The sequence below is a fragment of the Taeniopygia guttata genome, chromosome 2, assembly GCF_048771995.1.
Source record: "Taeniopygia guttata chromosome 2, bTaeGut7.mat, whole genome shotgun sequence".
Lineage (NCBI taxonomy): Eukaryota > Metazoa > Chordata > Aves > Passeriformes > Estrildidae > Taeniopygia > Taeniopygia guttata.
Genome location: NC_133026.1, coordinates 41,403,974 through 41,421,996, shown reverse-complemented (window position 1 = coordinate 41,421,996; position 18,023 = coordinate 41,403,974). Strand labels below are relative to the sequence as shown.

Sequence of the window (18,023 nt, the reverse complement as noted above, 5' to 3'; positions counted from 1 at the left end):
GAATATTACAGATGGAACTTTGCTTGATTTATGTCTAAACTTGTAAAAATTATTAGCCTATAAAGGACTGTATGTGTGTAAATAGGAAGTACAGAAGGAGATAGCCAACAGGCAGTAAGTTACCAGACACAGCAGTTCTCTCTTTTTGCAGGGAGTTACTGTGACTTGCTGTGCAGCTGTAAAGACTCTGTTTGAGCTGCTGTGACTGGAATTCTTGTTCCTGTTTACAAGTTCTCTTTGAGAAGGGCTGAATGATTAATAAAAGTTTGAAAGCTTCAGTTTCATTATCCATGAGATCCAAAAAGGCTGATCTGTGCTTTGGTCCCACTTAGAATAGCAAGCTGGACCAGCAGGGGGAAGGCGAATGTGTTTGTGACAAACAGTGGCTCCCTGCCTGCTGTAAATAACCCTTGCTTTTGGGAAAGGGAAAAAGTAAATGCAGTGAAAATTTAAATAGGAAAGCAGAAGAATTGCTATAATGGAGGACAACTCTTGGTTTGCATCTGGCATCATTGAGCCACTTGTATTCGCGTAAGATAAATTTGTGTGTGCCTGATGTTCCTTTTGGTCATGAGAGAACAACCCTTGAGCTCCCCTGTGACAGACCTGCACAAAGTGGGGAGCATGGGGGAGAAAGAAGGGAGACAAATAAATTATGTCCCTTAGGCCTTGTTTGCCTTGCAGTGCCCTCCAGGATGCTTCACTGGAAACTTCTAACAAAGTGTTATTGTGGAGTGAGTGACTTGGGCAACATCTGCATTGCTAGGGAAGGCCCTTGAGACTGTATCCAAATCACTTGGCGCTGGTTCCCTCCAGGGCAGACTGCCTAGTGCTCAGCCCCAGGTTTTTTTTTGGGCTCATGGGAGCCTCTCTATTCCCATTATATCAATGTAATGGTTTGTGTAGTTTTTGTTTAAAGTTTTCTGAAATAAAGCAAAGCCTTGCAGGGGCCCACCACAGTGAAGAGGGTGTGCCGTGGGTTTGAGGGACATAGGAGATCTTGGGGATGGCAGGGGATTTGGGAGCTGTGGGGGTACATTACATATCATGACACTCTAGGTCAAATGGGGAGTGCTTTCTTCCCTACAGCCTCTTGGGAAGGCTCCTGGGGATGGTTTTATACTTGGAAATAGACTTCATATTTGGTTGTGGTTGTATCTCCTTGGGTTGGTTTTTTAGAGGCTGGAAGGCACCTAATCCATATAGAGTGGGCAGTCAGTGGCCCAGCAGTGAAATATGGAGCACAGATGTTTGACAGAAGGGATGGATGTGCCCCTTACATTCTCTGCCACTTAGAGGTTGGGGATCAGTACGTTCATATAAAATTCTCATCTTCTGGTGGTTTGGGAGGGTGTGCCTCTCCCATTTTGGAGGGTTATGATTAGTTTGGTTTGTTGACGTTTGGTGTACATTAGTTTATACGAAAGAATGTTTTTGTGTCCTGTAAACAAAGAAAACAATGGCTGGTTTATTAACTGAGAGGAGAGGAAAAGGTGGATTTCCAAGTACATGGAACAGCCCATCCCTGTTGTGTGAGCTGCTCTTGAAAGTAATAATGAAATAGGAAGCAGCCTGCATGGGTATCAAGGCCACTGCTTATTTCCTTCACTTTTTATTTACACTGCAAAGAAAATTAAATTGTTGTGGCATGGGAGGGAAATATGTTATCCCAAAATTTGGCTGGGTCAGAATTACAGCTGTCCTATCTGTTCTCTCTCCCCCTTTCTCCTCAGTAGTGTGCTCAGAGGGAAATCATATATGCCTTTGTCTGCTTTGCATACAGGTAGTGCTTCCAACATTTATTTTGGAGAAAAGATCCCTGCTGGAGATGTATGCAAATTTCATGGCCCATCCAGACCTGTTTTTGTCAATTGCAGCTGGAGCCACTCCCGAGGAAAGAATTATCTGCTTTGTGGAGTATTATCTAACAGCTTTTCATGAAGGCCGAAAGGGAGCAGTTGCCAAGAAGCCCTATAACCCTATAATTGGTGAAACGTTTCACTGCTCGTGGGATGTGCCTAAAGATAAAGTGAAAGCATTCAGAACTAATGGTGCCTCCACGGTTTCTAAGGACTCAGCCAAGGAGCTTGGCCAGGACCAGTCCACGTGCTACAAGCTGAGGTTTGTAGCTGAGCAAGTGTCTCATCATCCACCGGTATCCTGCTTTTACTGTGAGTGCAAAGAGAAGAAAATGTGTGTGAACGCTCACGTATGGACCAAAAGCAAGTTCATGGGCATGTCAATAGGTGTTTCTATGGTAGGTGAAGGTAAGAAATGTGCTTTTATTCTGCTTTTTTTTAGCTAATATTTCTGTGTGTCAACAGAAATCCAAATGTTTTCCTACTTGCTCTCCCTCTGACCTTTGATTAGAACCTCATGACTGTTTTTGTGAAGTTTGGAATTAAAACTGTAGGGTTCATATAACGTTTTGCTCTCCAGACAGAATGTGAAATGCACATTGCATATATAAATGTGTGCTTATATTGATGAGACTCTGTTAATATGTCTGGCCAGACTTCAGAAATAATTAAGTTATAATAGCAAATGACAAATTATAGCATATTCTGTGACAACATTTTTGGTCACTTGTAAAGTAATATGGGATCTGGTGTTCACTGTTGGAAAAAAGCAATGAAAAGAACCACATTTTTGCATAAGCCTAACATTTGTTTTTCATAGTTTCTGCAAAGAATCATGATTTCTGTAGTGTTTGCAAAGTTAATGTATCTTCATATAAACTTTCTAGAAAGTCATGTGATAGAGGTGTGAATCCTGATTTTCTATATCATACATATGCAGTCTGCATTGTGATAAATCACTGACCAACTTGAGTTCAGAAATACAGGGAGTCATAACAAATCTTTAATGCATGATCTGAACTGATACACACACTTGTACCAGTGTTGTCACTGACTGTTAATGCATTGAGATAAGTGTATTTCTAAGCAATTTCGTCTCTTTGGCCATTTGAGGGTAAGATGCTATGTATGTATTTTAGTGTTTTGCCTTAACTAGTTTTTGGACTGTAGTCTCAAGTATGAAGACAACTTGCTTCTTTTTGTCACCATTATGTTAAATACTGTAGTATTATCAGCAGCCAAAAAAAAAGTGGAGTGGAAGATGCAACAGTTTGGGTTTGCTTATTAATAGCAGCAAAATAACTATGGTGAAAAAATACAGGTATATTCTGCTATTTCCACTATGTAAAACTAAAGACCAGTGGAAAGGACTACAGTAGCTCCTTCCCTGAAGGCAATGTATTCCCTTTTTTAATAGAAGAAGCATGAAAGCTCCTTACTACTGGTTTTGATACCCTTGTGATAAAGTCTATGTTAGCACGTATGTTTCCTTCTTCCTATGACTTAGGTATTTTGCTTTGAATATGGAGTTAAGGAAGTTGGGAAGGGAGTGTCAGAATGGAAATGGGTCTGTCTGTGCCCTGCCTGTACTACTGCCAGCCTGAGTCATTGGCTTAACGTTCTGCATTTTTCTGGTACATGTTCATTTCTAGTGCTCTTTTGCTCAGTGAAGGGAACTATTTAATGGAAATAAAATTAAACACAAAGTCACTTATGATTATGTGGGAGTAGGGAAATTTTTTTCTCTTGCTGCTAGTGCACACAGTTCCCTGGGATTGGGGGTGTCTGCTGTGGGGATTATTTAAGACTTCAAAGTCCTGATGTGTCCCAGTTTTGAGAGAGAAAGGGTCTCAGAATTAACTGCTTACTCACCCCAAGGATTGTTTAATGTGTGCTTGTGAGAATAAGTTCTTCCCTCTACTCTTTCTTTTTGTCATGATCCTGGAGACATCCCAGGAGTGGAGGCGGGCTTTGGGGAACATCTGCAGTAGCAAACTCTTTTATTCCAAGGTTTGCTGCTCTCTTTGTGATGTGCATTCTGGGAGGAAGTCTGGGATCACCAGTTTAGTTTTTGTTCATGTAAGCAGTGCAAGAGCAGGGACATTCACAGTCACAGCATTTCTGGGAAGTGGTAGGGACACTTCAGTGCAGCCCAAGCATTTCTGTTGCATGTTGAGGACTGGTGGGCAGCAAGAAGTTGTACCACTGAGGCTTTTCTATAATCTGAAAACAGCAAGCCTTAGCCTGACAGCCTCAGTTTAAAATGCCAGCTTGGCAGTGCAGTTCCTTCACTTGAAACTGCACTTTAATTTTTTTGTTTATTTATTTTAGGTCCAGGGAAGCCTTCCTGATTAAGTTGGTGTGTAGATTTGTCAAGCTGTGCAAAAATGAGAATCTACTGTAGATGCTTCTTTCTTATGTGCTGCATAAGTATAAATTCTGTAGTAGATTGAGGTCAGTGTGAGTACCAGGGAATAGATTGCTGAGCTGACAAAAAGGAGCTGTTGGACTAGAAGTGTGGAAAACCTAAACCTGTATTTATATACCTAGTAATGCAGGACCTACTAATTTTTGTAATGTGAAATACAATTTGAAGATTTTTTCTCTTGTGTTTAGGGAGTTGTTAAAGTTGCAACATTTTATACGGGGTGGGTTAGTCTAGTGAAGTTAGGGAGCTGGGCTGTGGAAAGGTGCTGTTAGTCAGAAGGCACATGAAGCTATTTAAGGTAGGTAGAAAAACTAAAGCTTGCTCCTTGGAGAAACTTTCACACAACAGAGTTGGCTAGTAAGGTTGTAGAATCTTATTTTAATCTTTTAAAAGCAGATTAAGTGAGTTTCTGGGGAATTAAGTATCACTGATCCTACTTTTGATGGGAGACAAATTAACATCTCATGGATCATCAAAATCTCTGGGTTTTGCTTGTTGTGGGTTTTTTGGGTTTTTTTGTTGTTGTTTTTTTCTTTTTGATACTGTGCATTGGATGACCAAACTAATAATGTGCTATTGTTGAGATTTTGTCTTGTCTCTTTTTCCTTTTTTTTAGAATTACCCCTCATTATGCTCATTCAGCCCTTTTTTTGCCTGTTGCTGGAGTTAAATTGCATACATGTGTGGGCCTTTCACTTTTTGTAAGACCAGAAAGGATTTTTTATGTGTCATCATGTTACTTGAAAGAGAGTTTCCTTGATGCCTCTAATATACCTGTGTCCATTTTGAGACTTGGGTTAAATGCTGTTGGTTTAATATTAGGTTTGTTATACTACAGATTAAATCAGTACTAATTGATCTGTGAGAGGGGAAAAAAAAATCCTTCCCAATAGAGTGTTAGAGATCTGTAATTAATGTTTTGAATAATTTGGTGGTAGTGAGTGACCATCTTGTTCTAGTCAGATATGTATCAGAACAGTTCTGTTTGACCAGGTTGCCCAGAGAAGTTGTGGAACCTCCCCCATCCTTGGAGGTTTCCAAGGCCAGATTAGATGGGGCTATGAGCAACCTGATCTAATGGAAGCTGTCCCTGCTCACAGCAGAGGGTTTGGAACTAGGTGATTTTTTAAGGTCCCTTCCAACACAGGCCATTCTGTGTTTCTGTGATGATGACCAGAAACCTCAAGCAACTGTGGTGTGTTTTGAAACTTTGCTCTCCACTGAACAACACAGTGTGTCCCTCCAACAGTTCATTGAAGCTGTTTCAACTGTGGATGGCTATTTGCACAAATAAAGTAGTACTGAATTTTTGGACCTGTAGTGTGTAAAGAATATGGTAATGAGTCTGAGGAGGCTTTGAATCATATTTTTATAGAAAGTCCTTAGATGTATAGAGCACATTGTTTTTTATGGTTTTTGTTATAAGCTGACATAGAATGCCATGGAAGTACAAAGGTTTATAAAGGAATTTACAGAATTAGGGGACTTAAGGATGATATGGTCTTGGCAAACAAAGGCTACAGCTCAGTGGTGTGATTTTTTGTGTATGTTGCACCTCAGAGTGACTAAGATATTTTTTTTCTGTCTGTGTTTTTTGTTGGTTAATTCAAAGTAAGTATCAGTTGCAGAGATGCTGAAAAATTGGGAGAGCACTGCTGGAAATCCATGTGGGGAGCTGTTTTATATGCTAGCCTTTCTTCATCTCTGGTTATGCGTGGTCTAAATCTGGCTTGCTAATGAAATCTTGCAGCTTTTCTTTGCTGTATGACAAAACCCCCATTCTTCAGAGTAGTCAGCACTGAGTTTCCTCAAGAGAAACCACCCAGAATAGAAAAGAGGGTATTTTGCATTAAAGAACTTAGGTTGCATGTGCAGTCCCTCATTCTGGTTAGTGTTAATTATGTACTAATGAAAGAGTGAGGGAGGAGATGAGGCTGTAATGAACAGGGTCACATTACGATTTAAATTAGTAAAGGATGAGAAAGTCAATATAAATATTGAATGGTTTTTACGTGGTCCATAGGATGTTTAAACATCCTATACTGGTTGTGGGGTAAGGATGCTGTGGTGGGCACACCTCAGTGTCAGCTGTGCCCATTTCTTTTCTGCTCTTGGGTTTTGGTTCAGAGCAGCAAAATCCAACAAAAAGTGTCATCTTTGATTTATGGGTTAATTTTGCAGAGAGCATAAAGTACATTTAAATGGATTGCTGTGGATTGTCAAGTGGCTAGTTACGTCTGGCATTTTCACTTCTGCTATTTTAAATGCTTTAAAAAGTAGTGAAGCATAGGCTTCCAAAATTATTTTTTCTAAATTGAAAATCAGCTTGAAAATATCTGATTGGTGGGTAAAAGGTTCAGTGCTCTTTCCAGGGTAAATTTAAAAGAAAGCAATGAATGTTTTTTCCTATATATTTTTTTCTTCTGTTCAAATACATGTATGTGTATGTATTAATAAATGTACAGGTCTATAATTTCTAGTACTGAGAAATGAGTGATTTTTAAATTTATCAGTCCCAAAGCTTGATTGCTCCATGCAATTAGAGCTACCTAAGTAGTTCCCCAAGTACTCATTTTTGCGTTAATATTTTTTAGCTCAGGGTTTTTAGAACCGTTTTTATATAGCATGGCACTCATTACTTAATTTAGCAAATGGTTCCAGTCTTTGAAAAATGAGCAGTGCTCAGCACAGCTGCCTGGAAGGTTTGAGACAGTAAGAGCCAAGTTCTGGCTTCTCCTGTTTTCCTGTGGAGGTCTGGGCAGTTGGTGATGCACAACACTGTGTGGGGCTCATCCCACACGTAACTTGCTCCTCTTGGTGTGTTCTGAGAAACACAGACAGGGTGAGGAGCTGCTTAAATGGGGAAACTGCCCCAGGCCCCTCGTGTCCCACGTGTCATTTGTTGTTCAGATTGATCTCCATGCAGGCAGTGGGAAGCATTAAATCCCACATGTCTCTTCTGCAGCCTATTGATCCAGAGCCTCCTCTGGGGTTTTTTGTCAATATGTGTTACTGGGAAATCAATTCACAAAGCTGCAGCATCAGTGAGGGACATGTAAGAGTCAAACTGGGAGAGTGAAATGCCAAACATATCACTTCCTTTAATGCAGGCTGAGGGGTCATGGATAGGGGTGTGACTCTGAATACATTGCTGTAGTCAAAAGGAGGAGTAAATGGTGTTGAGGACATTTCAAGGGGGAATTTCAATATCCTGCAATGGTTTTTTAACAAATTCACCCTTCTCTGTAGTATTTTTCCCTAACAAATCAGATTACTAAATCCACTGTTCCTCCCAGAGTACTGGTCTGGTGTATTCTTTCTTCTGTATATGGTGCCTATAAATACTTTAGATTTTTTTTAAAGGAATTGGAAGTTTTTGAAAGAAGTCTTTGATATGAATGGAAAAAGCTAAAAATGGGAGAATATTCTACAACTTTTCATACGTATTTACTTTTAGCCATTATTAAACTAAACTTCAATCATCCTTTACAGCAGGGAAGTAAGGGAAAAAAAATAGCCTGTGTATTTTCCAGAAGTTGTTTTTAAAGATCAGTTGCAATGTAATGATTATAAGCAGATGTTAAAATGACACATTGTAAAGTAACTGTTAGCTTTCAGTTCATTGACTTTTAATTTCTCAAGACTGACCTTGGCAGGGTGGGGAGTTACTTCGAATTGTGGTACCTGTTACAAATGTTAAATCTCAGTGTAATTTTTTGCTTCCTCTCCAGTAAGGGAGCACAGGTCTCTGTTCAGATGTGGTGGTGCAGCCACAGCATTTGTGGTGCTTCATTTAAATGAGATTTTGCATGTGGGCTCTGTGAACAATGGAATGCAAAACAGTCGGGTTAATACTAAAAGTATTATCAAGTCATGGGTATTTCAGATCTGCCCTTTAATCTCTTTAGACTGCAATTATGGAGCTGGAGTCATATTTCAAGTGAGATAGCACTTCATTAAAAAATGTATTTATTCAGGTGTTCAAGGAATTCAGAAAATATGCTACCAGGTGCTAAAAATACTGCCAAGAGAGCTGGGTTCAGTTTTTAATATCTAACCTGCTGTGGTGGCTAAATATTTACATTGAAGGTCACTGCTGCTGTTTGCTCTCCACTTTAAATGTGCTCGTGGCAGCACTGCAGCTCTGAGCCCCTCCCACCCGACTAGGGAGAAAAAGCTCTTGATCCCATCAGGGGGACAGGAGCAAACCTATACTGACCGATAAGGAAATTGTGCTTATCATACCACTTTCCTCTCATGTGAGGAACATCACACAGAGTGATGGTCAGGGCAGGATGGGAGAGGGAGAGAGACTTTTTACAGGGGCATGTAGCGACAGGAAAAGAGAGAATGGCTTTCAAATGAGAGTGGGTTTAGGTTAGATTTTAGGAAAAAATTATTTTCTGTGCAGGTATTGAGGCACTGGAATAGGCTGCCCAAACTTCCATCCCTGGAAGTCGGAGGCCGGGTTGGATGGGGCTCTGAGCAGCCTGGAAGGTGTCCCTGCCTGTGGCAGGGGTTTGGAACTGAATGATCTTTAAGATCCCTTCTAACCCAAGCCATTCTGTAATTCTACAATTGTTCTCTATTAGCTTAATGCTATTATAGCATCCATTTAATGGTTTGTTATCCAGAGTAGTTTTTGGAGTAAAAGTTCTTCCCAGGTGCGTGTCCAGAGTGAGTTGGATAGTTCAGCCTTCCTGCAGTGTGTTCAGCTTGGATGTCTCTGCAGGTGTGAAGCCGAGGAAGCTTGAGGCAGAATGTGTGTGCGTTCTGGCTGTGTCCTCCTGGCCTTTCCCTGCTGGTGAGGGCTCAGCACGTGACACGAGGAACTTGTGTTCCAAGACTAAATGATTAAAGATTCTTTTAAGATGTGGCTTTTCTGTTGCTTTTGCACTCCCAGCTGCTTGTGTCAGCCCTGCCGGAGTGCATGTGCTGGCTGTGTTGCTGCTGAGAGGTTGAGGTTGCAGAGGTTCTGAGAATAACTGCATGAAGCTGTTCTGGTTTGCAAATGTTTTCCTGTGAAATAACTTCAGAAGGCAGAAGTGACAAATTGCAGAGTTTCCTGTGCCTGTATTTAGTTTTGTTAGCTGGAGCCAATATTCAAGATCAGGGCTCTCTTTAGAGCTCTATGCTTTTAATTTTGAGTGTGTTTTAATTTAAGTTTGCATTTCCATGCAGCGTTAAAGGCATATTTTCATATTGGCAGCAGTACTGTTGGGTTCCTGTTTAGTACTTTTTCATTAAATGTGAGATCACTTTGAAAAAAGTAGTGTCAGTATTCCCTTAAACAGATAGATTGATCAATACCACTAACAGAGTGTTCTTCCCCTGCCTGCCCCAGGGTGAAGGCACATGGGCTCAAGCTTATCTTGCTGCTAAACAGATACCATTACTATGTCAAAATAACTTTCCTTTCTTTTTTTTTCAAATATTTCTGGGTTCTGAGTTCTTTCTGTGATAGGTTATTTTCAGTCCCTGTTGTGAATATTTTCAAAGCTGTCATTTTTGCCTTTAGGCAGTTAGTAAATGGGACAGAAAAGCCTGTAAAACTCTAGTAAAAAATACACTGCATGATCTAATTTTGCGTGCAAGGTTTATGGTGCTCTTTTCCTGGTCTTATGTCCTGTTATCCTGAAGACCAAACTACAGTTTTTATGGGGATAGAGTTGTATCCTTGCCCCAGGGGAAGCTGCAAAGGTCTGATCAGGAAAGCAACTTTCTTTGTGCAACTTCCAAGTAATGTTGAAAAACTGCTGCTGTCGTGTGTTGTTTTTAGTTACAGCCTCATAGTGCTGAGGGTGGAGGAACCTTTACAGAATGAGTAATTTTCTCTGCCTGGTAGAGACACTGGACTTGGTGCTAGTAGAGCAGTGGCCCTGCTGGGCACCTCTTTGTTTATGCAAGATTTTTTTCAAAGCCTGTGTGAAAAACCAGGCATTGGAAATTAAGGAGCAAAGTTAATGGGAAATTCGTAGATGCCATGTTTTCTTCTTGTGCCCACAGAGACTTAGAGGCCTTCACAGCATCGAGAGGGAATTTGTGGAGGATGTGGCTGTTTCTAACTCAAGGAGAAGTGAACAGTCCTTTGGCCATGCCCATATTTTTTTCTGGAGAGAGATTATGATAGGACACTGAGAGAGCATCTGAATTTTCAGTATGGCTTTTTAGGTGGACATTGTATGTTTATCCAGCTTTTAACAGTAATACAAAATGAGGAATCCAGTCAGATTTTCTGAAAAGTTGTTTGGTAGCATGCAGGACCACAGAATACACAGTCAGATGGGATGCTTTTGAAAATGCTTGTTGGAAGAATCTTGTTCCAGAGAGCAGAGTTTCTTAGCAGACAGTGCTCTCCATGGATGTGCATTTTGATGGTGGTAATTGATCAGTGACCATCAGGTCTTATCAGAGGACCTTTGATCACCTCACTTTCTCCTCTTCCTGCACAGGTGTTCTTCACTTGCTGGAACATGAGGAAGAGTATGTCTTCACCCTGCCCAGTGCCTACGCTCGCTCAATCCTTACCATCCCATGGGTGGAGCTTGGAGGGAAAGTCAACATCAATTGTGCCAGAACGGGCTATTCTGCCACGGTCACGTTCCACACCAAGCCCTTCTATGGAGGGAAGGTCCACAGGTACAGCAATTACTGTTTTACTCTTGTTTACCTGCTGTAGATTTCTGGGGATAGGCTCTTGGGCATCTGTTCAGTTCTTCTGTTGCAGTATTTTATAGACAGATAGCTTAAGTTCTTTTCCTGTTAGTGCTGGAGATGACTTAGAGCTCTAGGGCAGTTTATTGTAGCAATACATATTATGTTGTTTAACTGAATTGGATGTATTTCTCATTAAAATAAAGTGAATATATCTCTCCAGGCTTTGTTGCTTGTAAAAGTTGCTATAAGTGTAGGATCAGAAAAATATATGTGGAAAAGGCAATATTTCTGCTACCCCAGCTGCTGCTTCTGTGTGTCTTGTAGATGCACTGGTGTTCCAGGTGGAGCTCCTGAAAAAAAGGAGAGAAGCAGAAGTGTCACTGCCCATAGTGTAGCTCCCTACTGGGGACTCTCACCTCCACACAAATTCCAGATAGTGAAAATGTGAAAATGTTGTTTACCTTCTTTGGTTCCCCTTTAATAAGGGTGTGAAGAGACACTGTGCAAGACAGCCTCCTGTCTTGCTTCCACGTTCAGATTGATGTCCCAGTCATTACCATCAGATGCCTTTCTTGTTCTGCTGTGGACTGTTGCAGTGTCCAGAGGAGACTGTGCTTTGCATGGCTACCTCTGTTTTGTTTCAGATGGTGTAGCTATTCTTCCACATGTGTGTCAACCATTTCAATGTTGTGTTCAGGTAAATGTCCACGTGGGGCTGTTTTGACAGGCTTTTCTTTAAGTTGTAGATTAATAATTGGTGCCATCAGGTTGAGTAAAAAATTGGGGGAGTTGTACTGCATTACTTTAGTAATTAAAAAACTAATTTTATTTTACATGAAATACACATGTCTGAAGCACACATGTGCATGCTCATGGACACATATACAAAACTGCTCCCTGCATTTCAGTTTCCCAGTCCTACCTGTCTATTTTGCTCACTCTCAGACCAGTTCTTTGACTGGTGAGGTGGTTTTAATCATTGCCTCTCAGCAGTTGAGAAGTGAAATTGCAGAGCTAAAGAAGAAAACAAAGATACCCAGTTTTTGACATGGGTCGCTGACAGCATTATGTTCAGGCGTGAAAGTATCATGAATTGAAAATGTCACATCAATGTCAGGGATTGTTTTTCAGAGTTCTGAGGTAACCATTTGGTCAGGGCATGAACTGAGTATCAGAATTTTAAGTTGGGTTACTACTGTTCTTAGCTAGAATGTCATCCCAAAGCTGTTGCAGTGTTAGAAGAGCTTTCCTGGGATGAGTTTCTTATTTGGAGGCAGCATCACTACTTTGCTTGAATAGTTGATTTGTGGAGGTAGGAAGCTGCTTGCACCCTTAGCAAGGTAGTGCTTTCATGTGCTGATAATAAATGGTACCAGTTACCTCTGTGGTCTGTTTTTCCTTCCCCCTTGAATCAGGGTTACAGCTGAAGTAAAGCACAATCCAACAAACACCATTGTGTGCAAGGCACAGGGAGAATGGAATGGCACCCTGGAATTCACTTACAGCAACGGAGACACCAAAGTGATTGACACCACCAAACTGCCTGTTATGAGGAAAAAGATCAGGCCCATAGCAAACCAAGGGCTGCTGGAATCGAGGTAAGAGGAGAGGCTTTGCAGTGCTCTCCTGAACTTTGGGTGGGAACAGAGCAGGGAAGCCAACTGCAGGTCTGAGTGCTGTGGTTCAAAAATTCCTTGCTTCCTACAGAACAGAAATCTGGGCACACAGAGCTGAGGCTGTGTATTGGTTCCTTGGAACATAAATTACACTGTACTGACGAGTACATCAATTTTGTAGATGGGGAAAATGCCTTTATTTGTTTTAATGAGCATCTGGAAAATGGTAATGCAGTGTTTTCACCTGCTTCTTGAAGTGATTGCAACATGGTAGGCAAATCAGTCAGTTTGTTGCAAGCAATTCAAACTGGTATATATATTGTACCCGTTGAAACTGGTGCTTCATGTTTTATATATTTTAGAATATATATATTTGTATAAACAAATATGAAATGTGATGCACTATGAGATATAAAGACACGCATACAGATGGTTTTGAGGCTTTTGGCACATACATCATGTGCTTGACTCTGACTAGTTACCTTAGAAAAAACCTGTTCTGTACTCACTGTCAATAACTGTTGATGTTTATCTTCAGAAAAATCAATACTTTAATTGATTTTAGGAACATATTTTGAAGGATTTAAAATATGAGTTAAACTACATTTTATTATCTGTAAATGTCTTTTTATTTTACAAAGGTGTCTTGAGTCACTGTGCAGGGTCAGATACAATTTGTCTACTTTCTAGACCACTTGCTTATCCACAAATTCATTTTTACCCTGTAGTGTGGAACATAAAGATTGTAGGAAGTAAGGAAACCTTTTCAGTGTATTTATTGTGGTGTTTAGATAGTAGTCAGCAAATTGCATCAGTCCAGTGGCTCTGCAGGATCTGCAGTTTATCACATTGTGAACACCATCTCATTTAAACAGCCCTGGATGTATGTGAAAGCTATGGTTGGTTTCAGACAGAGAGAAGTTTAGATTACATATTAGGAAGAAATTCTTTACTGTGAGGGTGGTGAGGCACTAGAACAGGTTGCCCAGAGAAGTTGTGGATAGCCCATCCCTGGCAATGTTCAAGGCCAGGTTGGATGGGGCTCTGAGCAGAGTGGTCTAGTGGGAAGTGTCCCTCCCCATGGCAGGGGGGCTGGAACTAGAAGATCTCTAAGGTCTCTTCCAACCCAAACCATTCTGTGAGGGTTTTTCTCAGTGCTTTTCTGAGAAAAGCTTCTGCTAGGCTGATACAAGGCACTGTATCTGTGTGTGGTCAGCTGTGTGAGAAATGTGTACCTCTGTGCTGGTAAATATTGTAACTGAGAATACAGAGCACAGACCCAGAGGAGCTCCCTAGAATCAGTTCCTCTGCTAGTGACCTCGTTGGAGCAGTCAATGCACTCTTGGGTTTTGGCTGACACTCCCTTATAATTCAAAAATTTACCTGCAAAAAAATGCAGAATTAAACGCCTGTTATTTGGGGGATGTGAACTGCAGATGGTAGATATAAATCCACCTGCTCTGAGGAAAAAAAAAAAAAAAGCTCAGGTGGTGAAAAGAACATAAACAGAGTCTGCTGAGAAAATGGCACTGCAAAATACTGGGAGCTGAGTGAATCTGAAAATGTGGTCCACAAATGTGATGAATATCCTAGGAGTGATGGTTCCCAAGCTACAGTATTGGAAAATTGGCATGGATATTGTGGCCTCAGCCTGCTGCTCACCGGTCTGGTGTTCAGCAGCACTGGGCTGTGATAGAGCTGTTCTCTCTCACCTCCCTTGTGCTCTTCTCCCTGGGCAGGCGCCTGTGGCAGCACGTCACCAACTCTCTGAAGGAGGGGAACATCGATGCCGCCACGGAGCACAAGCACCGCCTGGAAGAGAGACAGCGAGCGGAGGAGAGGCAGCGCGCCGCGCTCACAACTCCCTGGAAACCCAAATACTTTGCCAAAGAGGTACTTGGAGTCTCTTGGTTTAGAGACCTTTAGCAAGTTCCTGCACCGGGGACAAGTGAATGTCTGTGGATTTTTTCATGAGCTGGTATTGTTATGTATCACTGATTGCTTAAATTTTCTTTTTGACAGAGTCTGGTTCTTGAAGAGACCAGTGGGCTTTTCGGTGTCTGTGTTGTCAACTTGTTCATTTTTCTTCAGTTAGATTGATTTTGATCTGTATTTTTGGTGCCTAATGTTAGGCACATAAAGTGATGTGTTTTTCTGTAAAATCCAGCCCTTATTTCTCAAATTCTGCACACTCAATTCCCCAATAATCTTAGCATACTAAAATGAGCACAGTCTAGGGAGATTTATCCAGTAAAGTAAGTAAGCATTGACATCCTAAACACGGTCTTGGGTTTCATCTGTGCAAAAGGAAAAAAATTTTACCAAGTTCATCTTTCTCCTTTCTTGGAGGAAAGATGGAGGGGAAATGAGACTGCGGGAATTGTTGCATTAGATATTTAAATCAGCATCTCTTGCATCTTCTCATTGCATCTCTTCCCCCTTGCAATTTTTTCCCTCCCACCTACGTTACTTGGCAATTCTTTAAACACAGAATTTTGAGGTGACAGGGATGGCTTCTTGTTTGGTCTTATTTTAGCTTTTGTCTGGACATAGTTCCAGAATTTATAAATTTTGTTTGTAAACTCTGCATAATTTTCTTACAGGGTGACGGTTGGCTGTACGTGAATCCTCTCTGGAAGACCCATTGACAGGAGAGAGCAGTTGCCTCGTAACTTTACCTGAAAGGCATTAAAATGATACAGTATGTAACTTCAGGATGTCCCTGAATAGGTCCTGTTCCCAGAAGATCCTCACAGGAAGCTATGTACTGTGAATGATGCATCTCAAAATAACCACGAGCTCGAGTTTATTCAGGAGCCATTTTGTGTGTGCAGATCCACAGACACACAGGCACACGTCCCTAAGTACCCACGGTGTGCATGTGTTGTGTGTGTTATTTACACTACATGTAAACAGTACCAACATAATAGCAACTCAAAGACCTTTTCCTCCAAGTGTTCGGGCACAGAACCCTGGCTGGACTCGGCCGGGGTTCCCTGAATTGTGTGCTTGCAGGATCAGGCCCTGTGCTAGTATTTAAGAAAATACTTTTTTATTAGTACTGGTTAAGGTTTTTCTATTTTTCACTTTTGCCAAAAATGTTTTGCACTTAAAACGTGACGTGTCTCGTAATGGCAGTGGATCTGTCTGAGCAGTCAGCGAGTAACTCCCTTTGACGTAAGAATGATCCACTGGCTGTGCTCGCTCTGGGTTCCTGAGTTCAGGGCGTGTTTCCTGTCACTGACGAGTGTGAATTTCCTGCCACCCTATAAGAAGTAGCAATACCTTCTTCAGAACGTTGTTCTTCACACTGACCCGTTGTGTCCTCGCTGCTTTGTCTATTCATGCTCCAGCTGTTCAGCCCATCTCTGGTCACCACCCCTGGGCCAGCTGCTCTGGTAACTTTAATCTTGCTGTGTAACGTTCTCTGGCTGCTGTCATGCCAACACTTCTGGCTTACATGTTCCACTAAAAGGGATTGCTTCTGATAAAACATCTGGATGAGTAGAGGTGATATAAAACTAGCCTTCCCAGATAAATGATTCCCTGATGTAAAAGTAACACTTAAGTGAATTATTCCGCTGAGACAATAACTTTATGAATGAAAGAAATGAAATGGGACATGATTTGTTTCGTAGTGTTAAAAAGAAAAATTAGAACATCCTGTCGCTTGATCTTGCTTTTTAAGGTACCCACTGTGACACTGACAAAGTGGATTCTAGAAGTGTGTTAAGGCTTTGTCACTTTTTAGTGTGTATTTGTTGGAAGTGAGGATGTTTTTGAGAGAGGTGGCAGCAAAAGGCACATGTAAAATGTGCTCAGTGCTTCTTTCCACAGTGCCCCGTAACAAACCCACTGTATTTCTAGCACACAGTAGCATGGATGCCCGTCTGTAGAGCTGAGTAATTTTGTGCCTTTTGTCTGCTTTGTTCATACACTGACTTATGCTTATACTACGAAGATATCTAAGTCAAAGCATTGCTCACATCTGTCCTTGTGCGTCCTGCATTTTGTTTTTTCAGTAGATGTTAAAATCTGTTCAGTAGCTCAGAAGGCTGAGCGGAGGAGGTGTGTGCACAAGGAAACATTCCATTAGTTTTTCCTTTGGATTTGAACTTCAGATCTGTATTTAATGAAGGTGTGGCTGGCTACTTTTCCTTCTAAATCTATTTAGTCCTCTAGTCTGTCTTTTTTTTTTTTGGTTTTTTGCACATTAGAAAGATTCACGTTCTAAATGATTTAAATCCTATTTTTTAAAAAACGTGGATTGTATGAGCTTGGTTTTGTAACTGACACTTTTTTTTTAAGAGGGGAAAAAAATCTTATTTTTTGGGAATGGTTGATGTAACAGTTTTCTGTAACAAAACCAAAATGATCCTGTTGCAGTAATCACTGAACTGCTACTGAGTATATCAGGAACACTTGTACTTTACCACCTGCAAGAATTCACTTTATAATGGATCCACTCTTGTTCTAGAGATTAGTCTGATAAGTACCTAAAAGTATTCCTACAGTTTGTAGTTTCATCGCAAAGAACAATGGAAAAAGCAGAGTTAAACCCATGGAACATCCTCCCAGAACCCTCTCACACACCAAAGAACGAGGCACATGCTCATTAAATAGCCATTGCAAACCTCTGTGTCTCAGGCATGCAGGCCTGGGCCCCTGAAGGAGAAACCTCTTTCAGCTGGGATGGTGTGACTGTCAAGGCTAGATGCTGTAGCTGTTCTTTTGAGGAGAAATTTGTGCTTGTAATTTATTGAAGATTTTCTCTGTCTGCATGGTTGGTTGTTTCTGCATGCCGAGGACATTCCACTTGTGCTCTGGCCAATGTTTTGTTCCGTTCTGATGCTATGAAGAATCCCCTGATGCCATGGTGGTCGAAGCAGTGGCAACTGCTTCTTTCCCAAATTAACTTGGGAGATACGAACGTAAAAAGGTCTTTCAGAAAAGATCCCATCAGTGAGAGATTCCAGAACAAGATTCACAAATGTAATTTTATTTTTCTGATAGTATGTGTTCAGTATATTTTGCAGGACTGAAAAGTAAATATTCACAAGCCTTATTCTGTAGGTTGTTCCAATAGCTGTCTTGGAATTGCAAGTAAATACTTTCCTTTTCAAGTAGCTGATGTACACTGAATTGTAATGTAAAAACTTCCATGTACTTCAATTTTTTTTTTTGTGCACACCTGTAGAAAGCCTATGCAACCTTTTCTTTCTTAAATTAGAAATGTTCAGAAAGAAAATTTATACCTTTATCATTTAAAAGATGCTCTGGCAGTCTCTTCTGATTTGCCTTCCTTTCATAATTTGTGAATTTAAAATGAGAATGCTCATGAATAAAAGATTTGTTTCATTTAGTAGCGGGATGCCCTTTCTCTTTCCATGGGAGCCTTAGTTCAGTGGTGTCAGTCACTGACTGTCAAGGAGCTGTGTATGACACCAGAGCATGGTTCCCATG

General features: G+C 41.0%; 1 protein-coding gene across 2 annotated transcripts in view; it reads left to right on the top strand.

The window, feature by feature from the left end:
* The window catches only part of OSBPL10 (oxysterol binding protein like 10), a 113,549-nt gene extending 95,627 nt beyond the window's left edge, over window positions 1–17,922 (top strand). For both annotated transcript variants that reach the window (XM_030265011.4, XM_030265010.4), the window contains 5 exons: window positions 1,784–2,267; window positions 10,740–10,926; window positions 12,360–12,542; window positions 14,300–14,453; window positions 15,164–17,922. In XM_030265011.4, the coding sequence (XP_030120871.2) occupies window positions 1,784–2,267; window positions 10,740–10,926; window positions 12,360–12,542; window positions 14,300–14,453; window positions 15,164–15,208 (1,053 nt within the window). In that variant the 3' untranslated portion in view covers window positions 15,209–17,922. The remainder of the gene's footprint in view (window positions 1–1,783; window positions 2,268–10,739; window positions 10,927–12,359; window positions 12,543–14,299; window positions 14,454–15,163) is intronic.
* The last annotated feature ends 101 nt before the right edge of the window (window positions 17,923–18,023 follow it).